The following is a 19,885-nucleotide window of genomic DNA, read 5'->3' as shown; positions in this document are numbered from 1 at the left end:
GGATGGCTTGCTGACCGGTAGGGAATTTGTTCCTTTCTTCAGCTGTCATTCTATCATTTACTTGACTAAGATGCCAGGTATCTCCAAACTCTCAGGCTGCAGCCAAAGCTGCATTCTTTTCATTAAAGGCCAGGGTTTGATCTAACAATAGCATGACATCTCTCCAAGTGAGGTTGAAGGTTTGCCCTAGACCCTGTAAGACATCTATATACCTATCAGGATCATCCAAAAACTTCCCCAGGTCTACCTTGATCTGCTTTAAAGCAGAGAGGGAGAAAGGGACATGTACCCAGGTTGGGCCAAATTCCCCTCCCCCTACAGATTGAAGGGGACATAACTGATAGCCTGGGGGTTTTTGCGGTCCCTTGGAGATTTCTTTGCTTGTTTCCTCCTGGGCAGGGGAGATTAGAGGAGGCTTATCATTAATAGGAAGGGGAGCTGTAGGGTGGCCAGGATATGGAGGTAAGCTGAGAGGTCCTCCTGTGAAATGTAAATTGCAAGCTTTGCATAGTTGTGGATTATTCTTCAATGAAAAGAAAGCTTGGACATAAGGTATTTCACTCCATTTGCCTTCCCTCTTACAGAAAAGGTCAAGCTGCAGGATAGTATTGTAATTTATACTTCCCTCAGGTGGCCATTTTTCCCCATCAGAGAGAGAATATTGGGGCCAGGCCACAGTGCAGAAAAAATAAGCTGCTTCTTTTTCAGGGTTTGTGGGTCAAATTGGTCCCAATGGCTTAAGATGCATTTCAAGGGTGAGCCTGTTGATGCCTGAGTGTTTCCCATCTGAAAGAAAAAACCGCCCGTGGTTTTGGTTTGTTTGTTTCCCACCCCCTTGCCCCACCCAAGAACCCACAACGGTCCCTGGACCCTGCTGATCAGAATAGTTGCACTCACCGATGCAGCAGCAGATTCCCCTCTTGCCCAAGAACTCTCAACTGTCCCTGGACCATGCTGATCAGAATAGTTGCGCTCACTGAAGCAGCAGCAGAAACACTAGTTTTCCTCCTAGACCACAAAGAGGACCGAGGAAGGTCAGATTTAGTGGCCCTTACCGATGCATTTTCGAAAACCTGCACTCTTGCTCTTCCTCTTAGACTACAAAGAGGACCGAGAAAAAATCAGATTTAGTGGCCCTTACCAACACATTCTCAAAAACCTGTTAAAGAGTCCTAAGCATTTTCTCCTGTTAGCATTAGGACCTTAACCTTGTCCTTTAAAGATTATATGCCTCAAAATGGAGTGGAGGGCCATACCCTGAGAGAGGGAAGAGATCTCCAGGGTTAGAAGAGTGACTCCTTTTGTTTTCACTTCTCATCAAATGAATAGGAAGGATATAATTTCTGAGGCTCCCCGTATCCTAGCTTCGGGAATAGCTTTTGTTAGACCTGCTAGTCTGAGGAGGGATCTTAAAATTCCAGATAGTGCCCCCTCCCCGATGGGGCTTTGGGCGAAAAATTATGTCTTTCTGATTGGTGAGCCCGGGTACCTAAAGAAGGGAACAGAGTCCTGAAATTTATACTAGAAATCATTCTTATAGGAGAAACTAGAAAAGCACCAGAGACAAGGAGTGGTTTTTAGAAGGGGGACTAGCCTCGGAGAAGAGAGGCAGGAGGAAGTTTGTCTGACTGATGTTAGGACCCAGGAGGGAAGCGTCAGGATAGATAGGATAGATGGGCGACTCTTACTTGGGCGATGTGACTTTGAGAGTTCTGCTCACGTCTACAGGGTCAACCAACTTTTTGTCAGGACCCTGGAGCTGAATGGCTTTCCTCTCTGTCGTCCCTCAGCTCAGCCCAGAAATACAGGAAAAGTGGAAGCTGGTTCCACGCAAACCAATGCTCCCAACTCCAAAGAGTTGGGGGTTGTTAGAGAGCCCTTTCCCAGAAAGTCTGACACCCATGTCTTTAGTCCAGTGGCTGTGCTAGTCACTTTAAACTGGCCGACAGGTGCCCAGTGTTTAGCCCCTGAATTCTAAGGAAAAATAGGACAGAATAGCAAGCAAAAGGGGTCCGATGGTACTGACCATGTGGTGAAATCCCCAACAAGCCCCCAGGATGTGTTCGGAGTTTATTCTTTCTGGTGGGTTCGTGGTCTTGCTGACTTCAAAAATGAAGCTGTGGACCTTTGCAGTGAATGTCACAGCTCTTAAAGGTGGCATAGACCCAAAGAGTGAGCAGCAGCAAGATTTATTGTGAAGAGCAAAAGAACAAAGCTTCCAAAGCATGGAAAGGGACCCGAGCAGGTTGCCACTGCTGGCTGGGGTGGCCAGCTTTTATTCCCTTATTTGTCCCTGCCCATGTCCTGCTGATTGGTCCATTTTACAGAGTACTGATTGGTTCATTTTACAGAGTGCTGATTGGTCCATTTTACAGAGTGCTGATTGGTCCATTTTACAAACCTCTAGCTAGCTACAGAACGCTGATTGGTGCGTTTTTACAGAGCACTGATTGGTGCATTTTACAAAACCTCTAGCTAGCTACAGAGCACTGATTGGTGTGTTTTATAATCCTCTTGCAAGACAGAAAAGTTCTCCAAGTCCCCACTCAACCCAGGAAGCCCAGCTGGCTTCACCTCTCAGTATGGTTGTCCAATTCCATTTTAAAGCTGTAGTGGCCAAGCATGGTGGCCTATGTCTGTAATCACAGCATTTTGGGAGGTTGAGGCAGGAGAATCATTTGAGCCCAGAAGTTTGAGACCAGCCTGGGCAACATATCAAGACCCCATCTCAGCTAGGCATGGTGGCTCATACCTGTAATCCCAGCACTTTGGGAAGCCGAGGCAGGTGGATCATCTGAGGTCAAGAGTTCGAGACCAGTTTCACAAATATGGTGAAATCCCATCTCTATTAAAAATATAAAAAATATAAAAATTAGCCAGGTGTGGTGGCGCATGCCTGTAGCTACTCAGAAGGCTGGGACAGGAGAATTGCTTGAATCCAGGAGGCAGAGGTTGCAGTGAGCCGAGATTGTGCCACTGCACTCCAGCCTGGGCAACACAGCGAGACTCCCTCTCAAAAAAAAAAACAAACAAAAAAAACACACAAAAAGCATTTCTACAAAGTAAAAAAATTAGCTGCATAGAGCCTTCCAAGGTGCAGTTCCTTCCCTGCCAGGGGCTTTCTGGGCACATCCTTCTATCTCCTTTATGAAGATTCATGATGCACATTAGCACAGTAAATTCCCCAAGAAATTCTGCAATAAAGGAACCAGTCTCACTTAAAATAAAATTAGTATTTTTCAAATGTATGAAATCACAGCAAGAAAAATTTTAAATCAAGTAACACCTATTAATACCCCACAATATTGTGTGGAGTACATATTGAAAAGTGCTCCCCTAGTGTTTGCCTTTTTTTTCTTTTGGTAAAGGGATGCAGTTTTTTCAAAAGAAATATTGGCACATGCCCTCTCACATTAATCAACGTTCTCCGTCAAATGAGTCATTTCATGGAAACAATACACTCACATACCATCTCAAAAGCTGATCCACATGAGCGCTCCCTGGAATTCATAACCCTGACATTTCATGCTAGTAAGCATTAGTTGCCTTCTCTCTCCTTTCCCATGGCAACCCCTGGCATTCGCCACTTGACGATGGAAAGGTCACGTGACTGCAGTTAAATCTGTGCATTTTATTGAAACTGTGAGCAAAATACTACCTGCACTAGCCAAATGAGTCTAAAAACGGACAAAAAGGACACATAGCTTTAAAATAAATGCGTTCTCATTTTATAATACAGTTTTAAAGGCTCCAGTGAAATACTTTTAAGTTCAATAGGGATTCAAGGGAAAGTTGTGGAGAGAAGCAAACAATGGGAGGGAAGTTTCATTTTATCAAAAGCGGAATAAAATAGACTCTTTTTCTCCTTTCCCATCCTCCATTCCTCCTCTCAAATAAAAACACCAACTGTGTCTATTTCTTTCACTCCCACTACAAGCTTTGAGCTTGGCAGGGGAGTGTTTGAAGAGAAATGCTGCTCTCTTGGAGCCCTTTAGCTGAATCACTCCATCAGAGTGGGAAATCACAAAAGGATTTCTGCCTAAACTGCAGGCGAGTGTGGTGGGAGGTAGAGGATCTCTTGATTAATTGAAACTTTGTTTCAGCAAAGTAGTAAAACCTATTACCAATGTGAACACTTTGTCTTCTCAGAATGTCTTTCTTCCTTTTCTTTCTTTTCTCTCTCTCTTTTTTTTTTTTTTTTTTTTTTGAGACGGAGTTTTGCTCTTGTTGCCCAGGCTGCCTAATGCAGTGGTGCAATCTTGGCTCACTGCAACCTCCGCCTCCTGGGTTCAAGCGATTCTTCTGCCCCAGCCTCCTGAGTGGCTGGGATTACAGGCATGCGCCACCACGCCTGGCTAATTTTGTATTTTTAGTAGAGACGGGGTTTCCCCATGTTCGTCAGGCTGGTCTCGAACTCTGGACCTCAGGTGATCCACCCACCTTGGCCTCCCAAAGTGCTGGGATTACAGGTGTGAACCGCAACGCCTGGTCTCGTTTTCTTTTTTTAAGAAATTGTGGGTTCACAACCTTATTCTCAGTGGGAACTTTTTTCCTGGCTGCATTCCTCCCTGTGTTGACCTCCTCTCATGGGATTAGCACTGTTTCCCGCACCCCTGCTCCCTGCTACCCTGCCCCGAGTTTCTCTGTGGCCTATCCTCCCATTCATTCCAGCTGCGGGTTCTTGTGCTTCAAGGAAACTAATCATACTTCCCTTTCTTGCATGTCAGGGTTAGAGAGAGAAAATAAAAACAGGCAGCATTTGTTCTAGTGCACTAGACATCAGGCACTCTTTTTTTTTTTTTTTTTTTTTTTTTGAGACAGGGTCTCGCTCTGTCACCCAGGTTAGCTAAAGTGCAATGGCACAGTCTTGGCTCACTGCAACCTCTGACTCAAGCAATCCTCCCTCCTCAGCTTACCTAGTAGCTGGGACTACAGGCACATGCCACCTCACCCAGCTAATTTTTTTTTTTTTTTTTTTTAGATGGAGTTTCGCTCTGTCACCCAGGCTGGAGTGCAGTGGTGCGATCTCAGCTCACTGCAACCTCCTTCTCCTGGGTTGAAGCAATTCTCATGCCTCAGCCTCCCGAGTAGCTGGGACTACAGGTGCATACCACCATGCCCGGCTAGTTTTTGTATTTGTAGTAGAGATGGAGTTTCACCATGTTGGCCAGGCTGGTCTCAAACTCCTGACTTCAAGTGATCCTCCCTTCTCGGCCTCTCAAAGTGCTGGGATTACAGGTGTGAGCCGCCACTCCTGGCCCCATAATTTTTGTATTATTTTGTAGAGATGGGGTTTCACCATGTTGTCAAGTCTGATCTTGAATTTCTAGGCTCAAACAATTACCTGCCTTGGCCTCCCAAAGTGCTGGGATTACAGGTGTGAGCCATCATGCCTGGCCTTCTACATGTTTATTTCATCCTATTTTTCCATTTTACAGATGAAAAAACTGAGGCTTACCAAGGCAAGTAACCTCCCCAGGATCATATGCACTAAGTGGCAGAGCCAGGATTTGAAGGCTTGTGCCAAAGTTCATGTTCTTAACCACTGTAATAAATTCATCCACTCATTCAACAAATGTGTCAAGCAATGGTCAAGTATTGGGGACACTGTAGTGGGGAAAAAAAAGAATCAAGTCTTTCTTCACAGAGCTTACATTCTAGTAAGGAGACAGACAATGCATAACAAAGCATATAATGTTGGCCAGGCGCAGTGGCTCAGGCCTGTAATCCCAGCCCTTTGGGAAGCCAAGGCGGGTGGATCACCTGAGGTCAGGAGTTCGAGACCAGCCTGGCCAGCATGGCAAAACCTCGCCTCTACTAAAAATACAAAAATTAGCTGGGCATGGTGGCGGGTGCCTGTAATCCCAGCTACTTGGGAGGCTGAGGCAGGAGAATGGCTTGAACCCAGGAGGCAGAGGTTGCAGTAAGGCAAGATCATGCCATCACACTCCAGCCTGGGCAACAGAGGAGACTCCCTCTCAGAAAAAAAAAAAAAAAAAAAATGTCAAGTGCTATGAAGAAAACTAAAGCACAGTAAAGGGATAGAGTCTAATGGGTAGGAACTGCTACTCTGTATAGAGTGGTCAGGGAAGGTCTCTAGGAGGAGATGACACTGAAGCAGAGATGGCCTTAGGTATCTACATTTTCACACTGACACCCACAAACTGGGTGATTTCAGGTAATGTTCTTAGAATTCTACATTTATCGTACATACTCTGATGGGTCTCTTTTGATTAGAATTTCTAACTTGAAAACTCCATTGCATTTGGGAGACAAAGCTGGCATTCTCCCACAGAAATATGTTGAATGTCTTCAGAAATATGTTGTTTGATGTGTCTTCAGAGATGTCCCTAGCAGAAGGGTGCCCTCACCAAACACCAACATTCATTTTACTTAGCAGGTAGCCCTACCCTTCTAAACAATGGCTAACAGTTGCTGAACACTTAGCTCATCCTGCGTCAGACCAGAGTCTAAGTGCTTTAAATGACATGAGTCATTTCATTTAATGCTGACAACCCCTCAAAGAGAGAGACTGGCTTGGCTGCCATAGCAAAATACCATAGACTGGGTGGCTTAAACAACAGCAATTTATTTTTTCACAGTTCTGGCGGCTGATAGTCCAAGGTCAAGATACCAGCATGGTCAGTTTCTGATGGCGGCTCTTTTCCTAGGTTGCAGGTAGCTGTCTTCTCCAAGTGCCCTCACGTGGCAGGGGTGGTGAGGGCTGGGGCATGGTACATGCTAGCTTTCTGGTGTCTCTTCTTACAAGGGCACTAATCCAATCATTAGGACCTCATCAAAACATAAGTGTCTCCCAAAGGCCCTATCTCCAAATACCATTGCATAGAAGTTAGGCCTTCATTGTAGAAATTTGGGGAATAACACAGTTACTCCTATTTTATAGGTGATGAAACAGGCACAAAGAGGTTAGGTAACTTGCCTAAGGTCACAGGGAGTGGAATCCGCGTGTCAGTCTGATAGAAGAGACCATGATCTTGACCACTATGCATACGCAGCTTCTCTCCATGGGCAGGGCACCCTCATCTCTTACCCAGCTAGACTGGTAGGGAAGGCACAGAGATGAAGTACACATCCTTCTTTGATGGCTTTCAAAAAAGTACATTTCTTTATCTTCCTTATTCAAACAGTATGTCCTCCTCTCTCTTTGGATGCTGAATGTAACAGTCAAACTCAGATCCTATTGTAAAACATTTTTGATAAAAAGTTTTGGCTTTAAAACAAAGCAAAACAAAACATCTATCCTACCAACTCCCATGGGCATGACTCCACAAGCATTATAACCTTCTGATAATAATTTAGTTTATCTTGCTGAGTTTCTTACACCGAATGTGCTGACACTCAAACCTCAGTACTCTAGACGGTATTTTTTTTTTTTTTTTGAGACAGAGTCTTGTTCTGTCATCCAGACGGAAATACACTGGTGTGATCTCAGTTCACTGCAGCCTCAACCTCCTGGGCTCAAGCAGTCCTCCCACCTCAGCCTCCCAAGTAGCTGGGACTGTAGGCATGTGCCACCACACTCAGCTCATTTTTGTTTTTTTACTAGAGACGAGTTTTGCCAGTTGCCCAGTGTGGTCTCAAACTCCTGAGCTCAAATGATCCGCCCTCCTTGGCCTCTCCCGGGTCCAAGCGATTCTGCTGCTTCAGCCTCCCGAGTAGCTGGGATTACAGGCATGAGCCACCACACCTGGATAATTTTGTATTTTTAGTAGAGACAGGGTTTCACTATGTTGGTCAGGCTGGTCTCGAACTCCCGACCTCAGGTGACCCGCCCGCCTCAGCCTCCCAAAGTGCTGGGATTACAGAAGTGAGCCACCACACCCGGCCAGTAATTTCTAATCTTATAGCTAATTTGTTAGTCCTGCAAAGGCAGACTGGTCCCCAGGCTAAAAGAGGGGTCTTTTCGGGAAAGGGCGATTATCAATTTTGTTTCAGAGTAAAACCATGAACTGAATTCCTTCCTAAAGTTAGTTTGGCCTGTGTCCAGGAATGAACAAGGACAGCTTAAAGGCTAGAAGCAAGATGGAGTCAGGTCTGATTCCTTTCACTGTCATAATTTCCTTAGTTATAATTTTGCTAAGGTAGTTTCACTATTGCAAATCCAGTCCATTTGCAGTACTGTAGCCCCATCCCAGACACAGCTTGGATCCATTTACTTCTCTCTATCCCCACTGCCACCACTCTAGTCCAAGCCGCTATGATCTCTGCCCTTATTCCCTATAATATCCTCCTACCTAGTCACCCCGCTTCCTCTTTTTCTCCCACTAAAATTAATTCTCCATGTGGCAGCTAGAGAATTTGTTTTTTAAAAAATAGCATTATTGCAATATAATTCATCCACCATAAATTCACCCATTTAAAGTATACAATCAAGTGAGTTTTCATATACTTACAAGATTGTACAACCATCACTATTATCTAATTTTAGAACATTTTTATTACCCCCACCCCCAGAAAACCCCATACTCATTAGCAGTCATTTCCCATTCCTCCTTTCTCCTATCCCTAGCAACCACTCATCTACTTTCTATCTCGATGGATTTGCCTATTCTGGACATTTCACATAAATGGAAGCATACAGTATGTGACATTTTTGCGTCTTGCATCTTTCACTTAGAATCATGTTTTTTATATTTTTTTCCCACAAGCTTTTTTCCACTTTTATATTTATTTATGTATTTATTTAAAGAGACAGGTCTTCTATGTTGCCCAGGCTACCCTCAAACTCCTGGGCATAAGTGATTCCCCCCATCTCAGCTTCCCAAGTAGCTGGGACTACAGGTGTGCATGACCACACCTGGCTTTCCATTATTTGTCTTTGTTTTTTTTTTTTTTTTGAGATGGAGTCTCACTCTCTTGCCCAGGCTGGAGTGGTATGATCTCAGCTTACTGCAACCTCCGCCTCCCAGGTTCAAGCAATTCTCCCGCCTCAGCCTCCAGAGTAGCTGGGATTACAGGTGTGCACCACCATGCCCAGCTAATTTTTGTATTTTTAATAGAGATGGGGTTTCGCCCTGTTGGCCAGGCTGGTCTCGAACTCCTGACCTCAGGTGATCCACCAGCCTCAGCCACCCAAAGTGCTGGGATTACAGGCGTGAACCACCGTGCCTGGCCTACATACCACAAATTCTTTACCCATTCATCTGTTAATGGACACAGGCTGGTTCCATATTTATGCTATTGTGATAGTGTTCCAGTAAGCACGTGAGAGCAGGTACCCTTTTGATATGTTGATTTCTTTCCCTTTGGATAGATACTCAGTAGTGGGATTGCTGGGTTGTACGGTAGGTTTATTTATTTATTTATTTATTTTTGAGACAGAGTCTCGCTCTGTTGCCTAGGCTGGAGTGCAGTGGCATAATCTCGGCTCACTGCAAGCTCCACCTCCCAGGTTCATGCCATTCTCCTGCCTCAGCCTCCCGAGTAACTGGGACTACAGGCACCTGCCACCACACCCGGCTAATTTTTTGTATTTTTAGTAGAGATGGGGTTTCACCGTGTTAGGCAGGATGGTCTCGATCTCCTAACCTCATGATCCGCCCACCTCAGCCTCCCAAAGTGCTGGGATTACAGGCGTGAGCCACCATGCCTGGCCGGTTTTTGTTTTTTTGTTTTTTCTTTCTTTCGTTGAGACTGAGTCTTGCTCTTGTTGTCCAGGCTGGAGCGCAGTGGCGCAATCTCAGCTTTTAGTAGGATGAGCCGCAGACAAAACCTCTCAGACACCGAGTTGTAGAAGGAAGGGCTTTATCCAGCTGGGAGCATCAGCAAGCTACTGCCTCAAAACCTGAGCTCCCCAAGTGCACAATTTCTGTCCCTTTTAAGGGCTCATGACACTAAAGATTTCACATGAAAGGGTCGTGATTGATTTGAGCAAACAAGCGGTACATGACAGGGGCTGCATGTACCGGTGGTCAGAGAGAAACAGAACAGGGCAGGGAGTTTCACAGTGTTCTGCTGCACAATGTCTGGAATCTATGAATAACATCGGTTTCTAAGTTATGAGTTGATTTTTAACTACTGAGTTTAGGCCAGGCAGGCCCAGGCCTGGTTTCGGGCCTGGTGCTGGGCTGCCTGTCTTTGGTTTTACTTCCTTGCTGTTTTTTTCTTTTTTTCTTAAAACAGGTACTGAGTATAAAACAATATGAGAGGGTCTCTCTCTTTCCTCAGGCTCACTGCAACCTCCGCCTCCCAGGCTCAAGTGATTCTTCTGTCTCAGCCTCTCAAGTAGCTGGGATTACAGGCACGCACCACCATGCCCGGTTAATTTTTGTATTTTTAGTTGAGAAGGGGTTTCACCATGTTGGCCAGGCTGGTCTCGAACTCCTGACCTCAAGTGATCCGCCCACCTCGGCCTCCCAAGTGCTGGGATTACAGGCGTGAGCCACCGTGCCCGGCCTCAAGTCATGTTATTATAAACTAAAATTAACAATTAGGAGAGACTTTAGAAATCTACCCATGCACTCTCGTTTTACAAATCCAAAACCAAGGCCTAAACAAGGTGAAAGATTTGTCTGGGGTCTGGAAGAGTACCTAGCTCTGTTCTGAGATCTCTAATTTCCATGACAGCTTCTTTTTAATTTATAATAATGATTGGCTTTACTCCAATGTCATGCTTGCCCCCCCACCCCACCCCAAGTAACTAAAACGTACAGATGTTTGCTTCGTTCTTGTACTTTCTTATTTTTGTAAGCTTTCTTCCTAAAATGCCTGGAACAGCCCCTCAAATGGAAGGCTAGGACGTGGTTAGGAAGGCGGGCCCTCACACACCAGAAGGGAACTCTCTAGTGCTGCTGGCTCCTTTGTTTCTTCCTCCTTCACTGTCCGGGTTCCTCGTTCCGTTGCGGCGCCCTCCCTCGCCCTCCCTCGCCCTCCCTCGCCCTCCCTCGCCCTCCCTCGCCCTCCCTCGCCCATCAGCCAGTCGCCCAGCTACCAGCTCCCAGAGCCTCCGCCTCCTTCAGGGACCGGCCGCCCTGACCCAAGATGGCGCCAGACGCTTCGGCTGTGAGGGAAGTGAGCTCACGCTACTCCGGAAGGGAAGGCGGGAAGGGAGCGGGGGGCGGGGGGTGGCTGACCCGCTGTGGGGCTGTGGGGCTGTGGGTGGGGCGGCGGCCGCGGCCCTGGCATTCGCGCTTGGGTCTGGAGATAGCGCGAGAGACTCACCAGCTCCTGGGAACCCAGTCGAGGGCCCGGGCCAGGGGCATAAGAGGAAGTTGTCCCGAGTGGCTCGCCTCTGGCCCTGGGAGAGGCGGCCCCGGGAGCCGGCGTCCCGCCCCCGGCGGCCTCATTCCCCGACCCTCCTCCCCGGCTGCGCGCGCCGGCCCAGGCTGTATCTCGGGGGCTGCGGCGGGAACTGCCGAGCGGGCTTGACTGGACCCACTGCCTGAGGACCTGCGGAGGAGACGAGGGAGCGCGGCAGGTCAGCCCCGAGGTTAGGCCGCGGGTCCCCTGTCCCTGGCGCTCCGTCCTTTTCCCAGCCGTCTTGGCTACAGAATCTGCGACCTCCCCACACTCCTCTTTTGAGTATGTCACTTAAGTCTTCTCGCCGGATGCTTTTTCCTCCTTGCTTTTGCCGGAAAGGAGAGAGATACATGTGAAGGATATCTGTCCTCGTTGCTTCCCCTGCCCTCTTAAAAGTTTAACTTCGGTGGGAATGTGTATCTTCCTTTTCTGGACCATTTGACAGTCCCGCCCCAGCCGCCGTGTGATTTAGCAACCGGTATCATATTCAGATCAAATCTTTAAAAAAAAAATCACCTACAGAACTACAGAATTGTTCTCTCCCGCTCAAGAAGGGCAAGTGGACTTTGGCGTTAAGATGCAGGGGTGTGAACCAGTGTCCACAATGAAAGTCTCGGAGAGCGAAGGAAAGCTGGAGGGCCTGGCCACAGCGGTGACCCCGAACAAGAACAGCAGCTGTGGAGGTGGCATCAGTAGCAGCAGCAGCAGCCGCGGTGGCAGTGCAAAAGGCTGGCAGTACAGGTATGGTCCTTTCTCCAAAATTATTTCCTGAGGTGGAGGTAGGGGTGAATATGCCCTGGAGGCTGCATCCCGCAATTGTTGAAAGATAAAAGTGTTTTCACTGGCTTCCAGAAGCTACTGATACATCTCGTTTGGATCTGGGACCTCGCCTAAAAGATTTAATCCATTCATTTGTTCATTCAACAGGTATTTATGGAAGGCCTTTTGAGGAACACAGAAATGTATCCCTGAACTTCCTCTACAGTCAGAGAGTTAATGCTTCCTCAGATTTAATTCTGTACTCACTTCTGCTTTTGCCTGTGTTGCAATTTATTTACAAGCCAGCTTTCTCTGATAGACTGCGAGGGCAGGAACTGTTTAACTCAGCTTTCTCGAGAGGCTAGCAAATACTGGTGCTCAAAACTTACTTGTCCAGAGCTTGTCCAGAATCAGAAAAGATTCTTGCCCTGAAGGTATTTGTGACTTGGAAAGGGGAATGTACATAAATAATTGGAATACAAGGACAAAGGTAGAGATCCTAATGCCTCTGATAAACTAAACCTGAGCCTGGAGATGTTCAGTTTGCGTTGCTCAGGCCACTTCAATGCTCTCTGTGTTGATGAGAAAGTCTATATTTGTTAATTTTCACTAATATGAATGAACAACTTAAGGAACAGGAGGAGAGCCCTGGAGAGGCAACAAGTTTTTTGTTTTTGTTTTTTCATATATGAAGTGTAGGGAGAAAGAACTATCCAGAACCTTAAGAATGAATGAAACAAACCAGCACATCCCATCGTATTGGAACTAAAGGGATGAATTCTTAAGTTTTGATTGACTCCTATGTGCCTAACTGTAGTCCTTTTTAGCCTTTGTGCTTATTTGTGCTTGTGAAATTTTTGTGAAACTTGGAAGGGATTAAAGCCAAGATTTTGTGAGGGATATACATTTATCATGAATAATATTCATATGTATGAAATATGCATGACTATATTAACATACAGAAGTGAAGTATAGAAGATTATAATTTTTTTTTTTTTTTGAGGCAGAGTCTGGCTCTGTCACCCAGGCTGGAGTGTGGTGGCACGATCTCGGCTCACTACCACCTCCACCTCCTGGGTTCAAGCGATTCTCGTGTCTCAGCCTCCCGAGTAGCTGGGATTACAGGCGTGCGCCACCACACCTGGCTAATTTTTGTATTTTTAGTAGAGATGGGGTTTCACCATGTTGGCCAGGCTGGTCTCGAACTCCTGACCTCAAGTGATCAGCCCTCCTCTGCTTCCCAAAGTGCCGGGATTACAGGCTTGAGCCACCGCGCCTGGCCAGAAGATAACTTTTTGTTGGTAAATGACTGTAGGATAAGAAGATATATTCGGTTAGTTTGAGAGGTCTAGGCCCGCTTTTGGAATCAGCATGGTTTTTGTGTGTGTGTGTGACCTGTGGCAGGGGCCGCGGGTCCCCTGTCGGTGGCGCTTCGTCCTGACCCGCTATGGGGCTGTGGGTGGGGCGCCGCCGCGGCCCTGGCATTCACATTTGGGTCTGGAGAGAGCCGGGAGTCTATTAAGTTGGTTGTGAGGTGCCTTCGAATGTTATTTTTGGTTTACAACTTTCTTGATGATATTGTTTGCAGCACAATGGTTTTTAATTTTCATGAAGTCTAATGAGTTTTTTCTTCTCTTGTTATAGTTTTGTGTCACATCTAAAAAAACATTGTGAAGTTTAAGATGACAAAGATTTACACTTATGTGTTTGTCTAGGAGTTTTGTTTTAGTGCTTATGTTTAGGTTTCTGATGCATTTTTAGTTCATTTTTCTTTATGATCTTTTTTTTCTTTTGTGAAACATCTACATATGTGTTTTTTATACATTTCCTGTTAGGTCTTAATATTTTTCTTTTTAATATGCTTGATATCTCTTATTAAAATGTCAACATTAAATACCAATATTCCTTTAAAAATATTTTGTTGATTTTTCTTCTTTTCAATAGGTAAAGGGATGAGTATATACAATGAAACATTTCCCTTACATACTTTCCCAGCCACTCTGTTTCCTTCTCTGGAAATGCTATCTTTTACTGATTTCTTGACTATAATTCCAGAGAAATTTATATTAGTTCTTTATTTAGTAAACATGTGATGACATGCAATATATTTTAATTTTGTATAAATTCTTTGCTATACTTTCTGCAAATATTTCACTAGTCCTCAGATTTTAATTTCATTTTTTTGACACACAGAAAACTTTTAAGTCAGACCTCTTATTCCTCTTTTCCATCCATTTCTAATTATAAAAAGTAACTTTTATAAGTACTTGGTTTTGGCTGGCACTGTAGCTCACCCAAAGTGTTGATCCTTAGCACTTTGGGGCGCTGAGGTGGGAGCATCACTTGAGCCCAGCAGTTTGAGACTAGCCTGGGCAACATAGAGAGACCCCATCTCTACAAAAAATTAAAAAATTAGCCAGGCATGGTGGCATGCCTACTCAGGAGGCTGAGGTGGAAGGATTGCTGGAGTTCTAGGCTCCAGTGAGCTGTGATTGTGCCACTGCACTCAAGCCTGGGTGACAGAGCAAGACCCTGTCTCAAAAATAGTTAAGTAAATAAATAGTTGTTTTCATGAAGTTTTAAAATAATTTGGTAGTTTTACAATTTAACTTTTTTTTTTTGAGACAAGATCTCTCTCTGTCTCCCAGGGTTGAGTGTGGTGTCTCCATCATAGCTCATTGCAGCCTTGAACTGCTAGGCTCAAGTGATCCTCCTATTCAGCTTCTGGAATAGCTGGGACTACAGGTGTACACCACCATGCCCAGCTAATTTTAAAATTTTTTTCTAGAGGCAGGATCTTGCGATGTTGCCCAGGCTCATATTTAACTTTTTAATCTATCTGGAATTTATTTTGAAATACAGTGTGAGATAGTGTATCTACTACTGCATTACAAATTACCCCCAAATTTAATATATTAAAACAGCAACATTTATTATTTCATAGTGTCTTTGGGTCAGGAATCTCAGTGCAGCTTAGCTGGGTCTTCTGGCTCTGAGTCTTTCTTAAGACTGAACTGGGAAGGATTCATTTCCTAGCTGATTCATGAGACTCTTGGTGCAATTCAGTTCCTTTTGGCCCATTGGACAAAAAACTCAGTTCCTCATGAACTGATGGCCAGAGACCTCCTTTGGTCACTGGCCACATGGGCTTCTTCACAGAGCATCTTACAACTTGGCAGCTTGTTTCTTGAGAATGAGGAGGTAAGAGGACTAGAGAGTGCTACCTGGAGAGAAGTTAACAGTCTTTTGTAACCTAAGCACTGAGGTGAATTCACATCACTTTTCACTGTTCTTCAGAAACAAGTCCCACACAAGGGTGTGAGAATACCAGCAGGTGGGGATTATTGGGATTTATGCCAGAAAATGCCTAGGCAGTTAATATAATAGACTCAAGATTGTAAAGACTAGAGGGGAAAACAGACTTGGGGAGTCAAATTATGTATCTGGTTTTAGGTATGTCCAGCTAAAGTTGCCAGAATGTTTAAGTGTCTTATCTAGCCAGTCCTCAGAGATATGGGGTATTGGAAATGTAGATAATTGTCTTTACATTATCCAGAATGTTTTCACATCTGTTATCACATTTAATCCTCACAACTCTGGAGGAAAGATACAGCATTATTATTCCTATTTTGCAGTTGAAGAAAACCTAAGTCTAAATGACAATATAGACTTAGGCAATATAGTACATGAAGTTATATATTGCATGTAGCTAAGGTTACATAGCTAGTAAGTGGGAGAACTTTTATTTCTAGATAGATATTTACATAGAGGTATTAAAAGTAGATAAACTCTCTAAAAGGAATGAATAATTATTGATAATAACTAGTTTGGTACATGGTTGGTTTTATGGTTTACTCATGTTCTAACTTACGTAGCAAATATTTTTGAGTCTCTACTATGTCTGAAGCACTCTTTTATTAATGCCAAATTAATGTGCACACCCAAAACAACGAAAGAATGAATTCTAAGGCTTATTTTAGGAGGATCATCAAAATAATCAGGAAAAGGAAGGGTGTCAGTGGCATTTACAAAACAATCTCATGATGACCTTTTGAAAAAAAAAAAATTTTTTTTGAGACAGAGTCTGGTCCTCTTGTGCAGGCTGGAGTGCGGTGGCAGATCTTAGCTCACTGCAACCTCTGCCTCCCAGGTTCAAGTCCAAGCGATTCTCCTGCCTCAGCTTCCCAAGTAGCTGGGACCACAGGCACTTGCCACCACACCCGGCTGATTTTTGTATTTTTAGTAGAGATGAGGTTTCACCATGTTGGCCAGGCTGGTCTCAAACTCCTGACCTCAAGTGATCCGCCCACTTCGGCCTCCTGAAGTACTAGGATTACAGGCGTGAGCCACCGTGCCTGGCCCTTTTGAAAAATTAAACTTAAGAACTTAATTTATTAGATTAGCCTTGTATTTTCTTGTTTCCAGAGTAATTTATATTCATACAATGTGAGCTTTCTTTACCATTTATAGAGAAGATAGATTTCCCAGTTCTGGGTCTTTCCTTCCTTTTTCATAGTGAATATTCACACTTTATAAAATATGCATGTTTTCATTATTTTTGTATTCTTCATGTCAGCTTGTAGAGAAATTCACAAATCTGCAAATATGCCACCTGCTTATTAAAATGGGCAGAAGAGAACTATTCAAAAGAGGAACTGAAAGACAAACCAGGGTGTTTGATGGCCTGCTTTTTTTAAAAATTTTGAGCTCCTCACTGGCTAATCATATTAACAGATAAATCTATTTTCCTCATTAGCAAACAGTTATACTTTTCAGTAAATGTGTAAAAGTCTGCAAATGTGTAGTATAGAAATAATTTTTGTGGTCAGACCACAATAATTTTGTGGTTTCTTCCACTGTCAATACTATTGTAAGGAAAAGTGCCTGTTCGCGGATGGGAAAATGAGATTGGCCTAAATATAAATGAATGTTCATGGTCTTAGAGGTTTTACCTCTTCTTCTGAGTTGATTTGAAGAAAAAGTCATAAATGTCTGCTTTTTTTTTTTTTCCTCTGCAGGGGTTAAAGGAACATTGATACATATTTCTACACTCTAGTTTTTGTTTTCTGTATCTGAAATCTGCTATAGATGCTGGTAAAAACAAGAGAAAGATGATTGTAGGCATGTAACTGGAAACTATAAAATATTATTCCAAAATCTAGTTAAAAATATACCAAGTCTTGAGGAGCAAGAGTTGGTTTATTAATAATGTGCTGTGATTTCTTAGTTTCCTTACATTTTTGCACTACATATCTTTTCTGTTTTTTGTTTTTTTTTTTTTGAGATGGAGTTTCGCTCTTGTTGCCCAGGCTAGAGCACAATGGTGCAATCTTGGCTCACCACAACCTCTGCCTCCTGGGTTCAAGTGATTCTTGTGCCTCAGTCTCCCGAGTAGCTGGGTACAGGCAGGTGCCACCCGGCTAATTCTTATATTTTTGGTAGAGACGGGGTTCCACCATGTTGGCCAGGCTGATTTCGAACTCCTGACCTCAGGTGATCTGCCTGCCTAGGCCTCTTAAAGTACTGGGATTACAGGCGTGAGCCACCGCACCTGGCTTTGTCTACATTTCTAATCATTTGTCATAGATGGGATACCTAAAAGCGAAATTCTAGGGCCAAAGAGTGCTAACATTTTTAAGACTCTTGGCAGGAGGGAGGACCCCTCTCTTGACTTTATACTTTTTGTCATAGATTAAAATACAGTTAGACTTTATTTTGTTTGTGATTTTGAGTATACAGTCTGCGAGTTGAATTTTTTGGGGAGGAGGTGGGCAGGTTACTGAGAATTGCCTCATGGCTTCATAGAAAAATTCTGTTTCTTTCTTCCCATTGCTTAATTCATTCAACAAATAAACATTATATCCCAGGCTACACACTAGCTGTTGCAAGGAATATCTCTTAATGTCATTAGCCTTTTCCTCAGCTAAGCAAGCCACTCCCCGCTTCATGCTATTTCTTATCCAGAGAATGGACCAAAGTGCTAAGCCTTTTGGGAGGATACTTTTTGCCTAGTTGAAAGTATGGATTTTGACATGTGACTTGCCTGGTACCTCATATTTACTGACTACAACTTGGATTCCTGCCTGTAATTAAATACCTTAAGGTATCGCTATTTGGCTTTTCCAGGAAAATAGAACCAATAGGTAGATATAGAGAGAGAGAGATTATGAGGAATTGGCTCATATGACTGTGGAGCCTGAGAAATCCCATAGCTCTATTGTCTACAAGCTGGAGAACCTCTTGACATTATTGTCAACCTCTGATGTTACTTCCAGCTGACTGCCCTCATCATTCCATTAAACTGTTATCTCTGGGTTTTAAGTCTAATGAGTCTTCTCAGTCTTTGTCATATCTTACTTTATCAGTAGCACTGAACTTCTCTTTTTTTTTTTTTTTTTTTTTGAGACAGGGTCTTACTCTGACGCCCAGCCTGGAGTACAGTGGCAGGATCTTGGCTCAGTGAAACCTCCGCCTCCCAGTTTCAAGCAATTCTCCTGCCTCAGCCTCCCAAGTAGCTGGGACTACAGGCATGCACCACCACGCCCAGCTAATTTTTGTATTTTTAGTAGAGATAGGGTTTTACCATGTTGGCTAGGCTGGTCTTGAACTCCTGACCTCAAGTGATCCACCCACCTCAGCCTCCCAAAGTGCTGGGATTATAGGCATGAGCCACTGTGCCTGGCCTGAGACAGAGTCTTGCTCTGTTTCCCAGGCTGGAGTGCAATGGCACGATTGCAGCTCCCTGCAGCCTCCACTTCCTGGGCTCAAGCAATCCTCCCATCTCAGTGTCCTGAGTAGCTGGGATTACAGGTGTGTGCCACCCTGCCTGGCTAATTTTTAATTTTTTTTGTAGAGACAGGATCTCACTGTGATGCCCAGGCTGGTCTCAAACTCCTGGCTCAAGTGATCCTCCCAAAGTGCTGGGATTACAGGTGTGAGTGAAGGCACCTGTCCATTGAATATTCTTGACCACAGACTTATCTTGAAACACTTTCTCTGGTTTCTGTCTTTCCATACTCCTAGTTTTCTTTCCACTACTCAGTTGTTCCTGATTTCTTCTCTGTATTCCCCTTGCCCTTAGAACTTTTCCTTAGAGATCTCTCTTAGACCCTGCCCATCTCTTGCCATTTCGTAATACTTCCTGAGTGACCTTATTTACTGCTGTAACTTCAAATACCAGTTATATGCTTATATGCTGATGACTACCAAGCCCTAATCATGCTGCCTTACTGGATATCTCCCTGTATAGTCCTGCAGGTTCATTAAATTTAACATCTTAAGTTGGAACAAATCCAAAATTTCTCTGCGATCCCTATCTCAGTGAAGGCATTAGTTATCCACCCAGTTGTTCCAGCTGGAAATCTGAGTGTTGCTCTTGTCCTTTCTCTCTCACTTTCATTCTTTCTGTCTCACTTCACATCTAATCAGTCATCAAATCTAGTCATTTCAGCCTTCTCACTCACTACTGAATCCTCTGTATTTGTTTAATGCCTTTTTTATTTGTATGGCAACTGCAAATGTAGTCCCATTGTGTGTCTTTTCCAGTAGCAGGAACCCATGTTACTGCCTTTTTCTTCAAGGAGATATATTTCTCTTAGATTAGATTATAGATTTGAGATGGAGACTTATTAGTTATTGCCTTTTTTATTTTCTTATGCTTTTCAATGGTTTTTCAGAGTGCTGTGCTTTAGTAGGTATTGAGTAATTGTTTTGAGTTGAAAGGATTTGAAACTGTTTAAAAGGTAGCTTAATTTTAAAAACTTTTATCTATCTTAAGTCTGATAAAGAAAGGTTGAGAAATAAGTATATTGCCGGGCACGGTGGCTCACGCCTGTAATCCCAGCACTTTGGGAAGCCAAGGCAGGCG

General features: G+C 44.1%; 1 protein-coding gene and 1 pseudogene across 1 annotated transcript in view; one reads left to right on the top strand and one right to left on the bottom strand.

Moving 5' to 3' along the window:
* LOC100981136 (olfactory receptor 7E24-like) overlaps nucleotides 1–3,560 on the bottom strand; it is an 86,903-nt pseudogene extending 83,343 nt beyond the window's left edge.
* A 7,561-nt stretch (nucleotides 3,561–11,121) lies between these two features.
* OSBPL11 (oxysterol binding protein like 11) overlaps nucleotides 11,122–19,885 on the top strand; it is a 69,762-nt gene continuing 60,998 nt past the window's right edge. The window contains exons 1-2 of the mRNA XM_063602553.1: nucleotides 11,122–11,437; nucleotides 11,811–12,000. Of these exons, the coding sequence (XP_063458623.1) occupies nucleotides 11,837–12,000 (164 nt within the window). The 5' untranslated portion in view covers nucleotides 11,122–11,437; nucleotides 11,811–11,836. The remainder of the gene's footprint in view (nucleotides 11,438–11,810; nucleotides 12,001–19,885) is intronic.

This window comes from Pan paniscus, chromosome 2 (assembly GCF_029289425.2).
Source record: "Pan paniscus chromosome 2, NHGRI_mPanPan1-v2.0_pri, whole genome shotgun sequence".
Lineage (NCBI taxonomy): Eukaryota > Metazoa > Chordata > Mammalia > Primates > Hominidae > Pan > Pan paniscus.
Note: the sequence above shows the minus strand (reverse complement) of the source record. Positions and strands in the feature narration are given on the sequence as shown.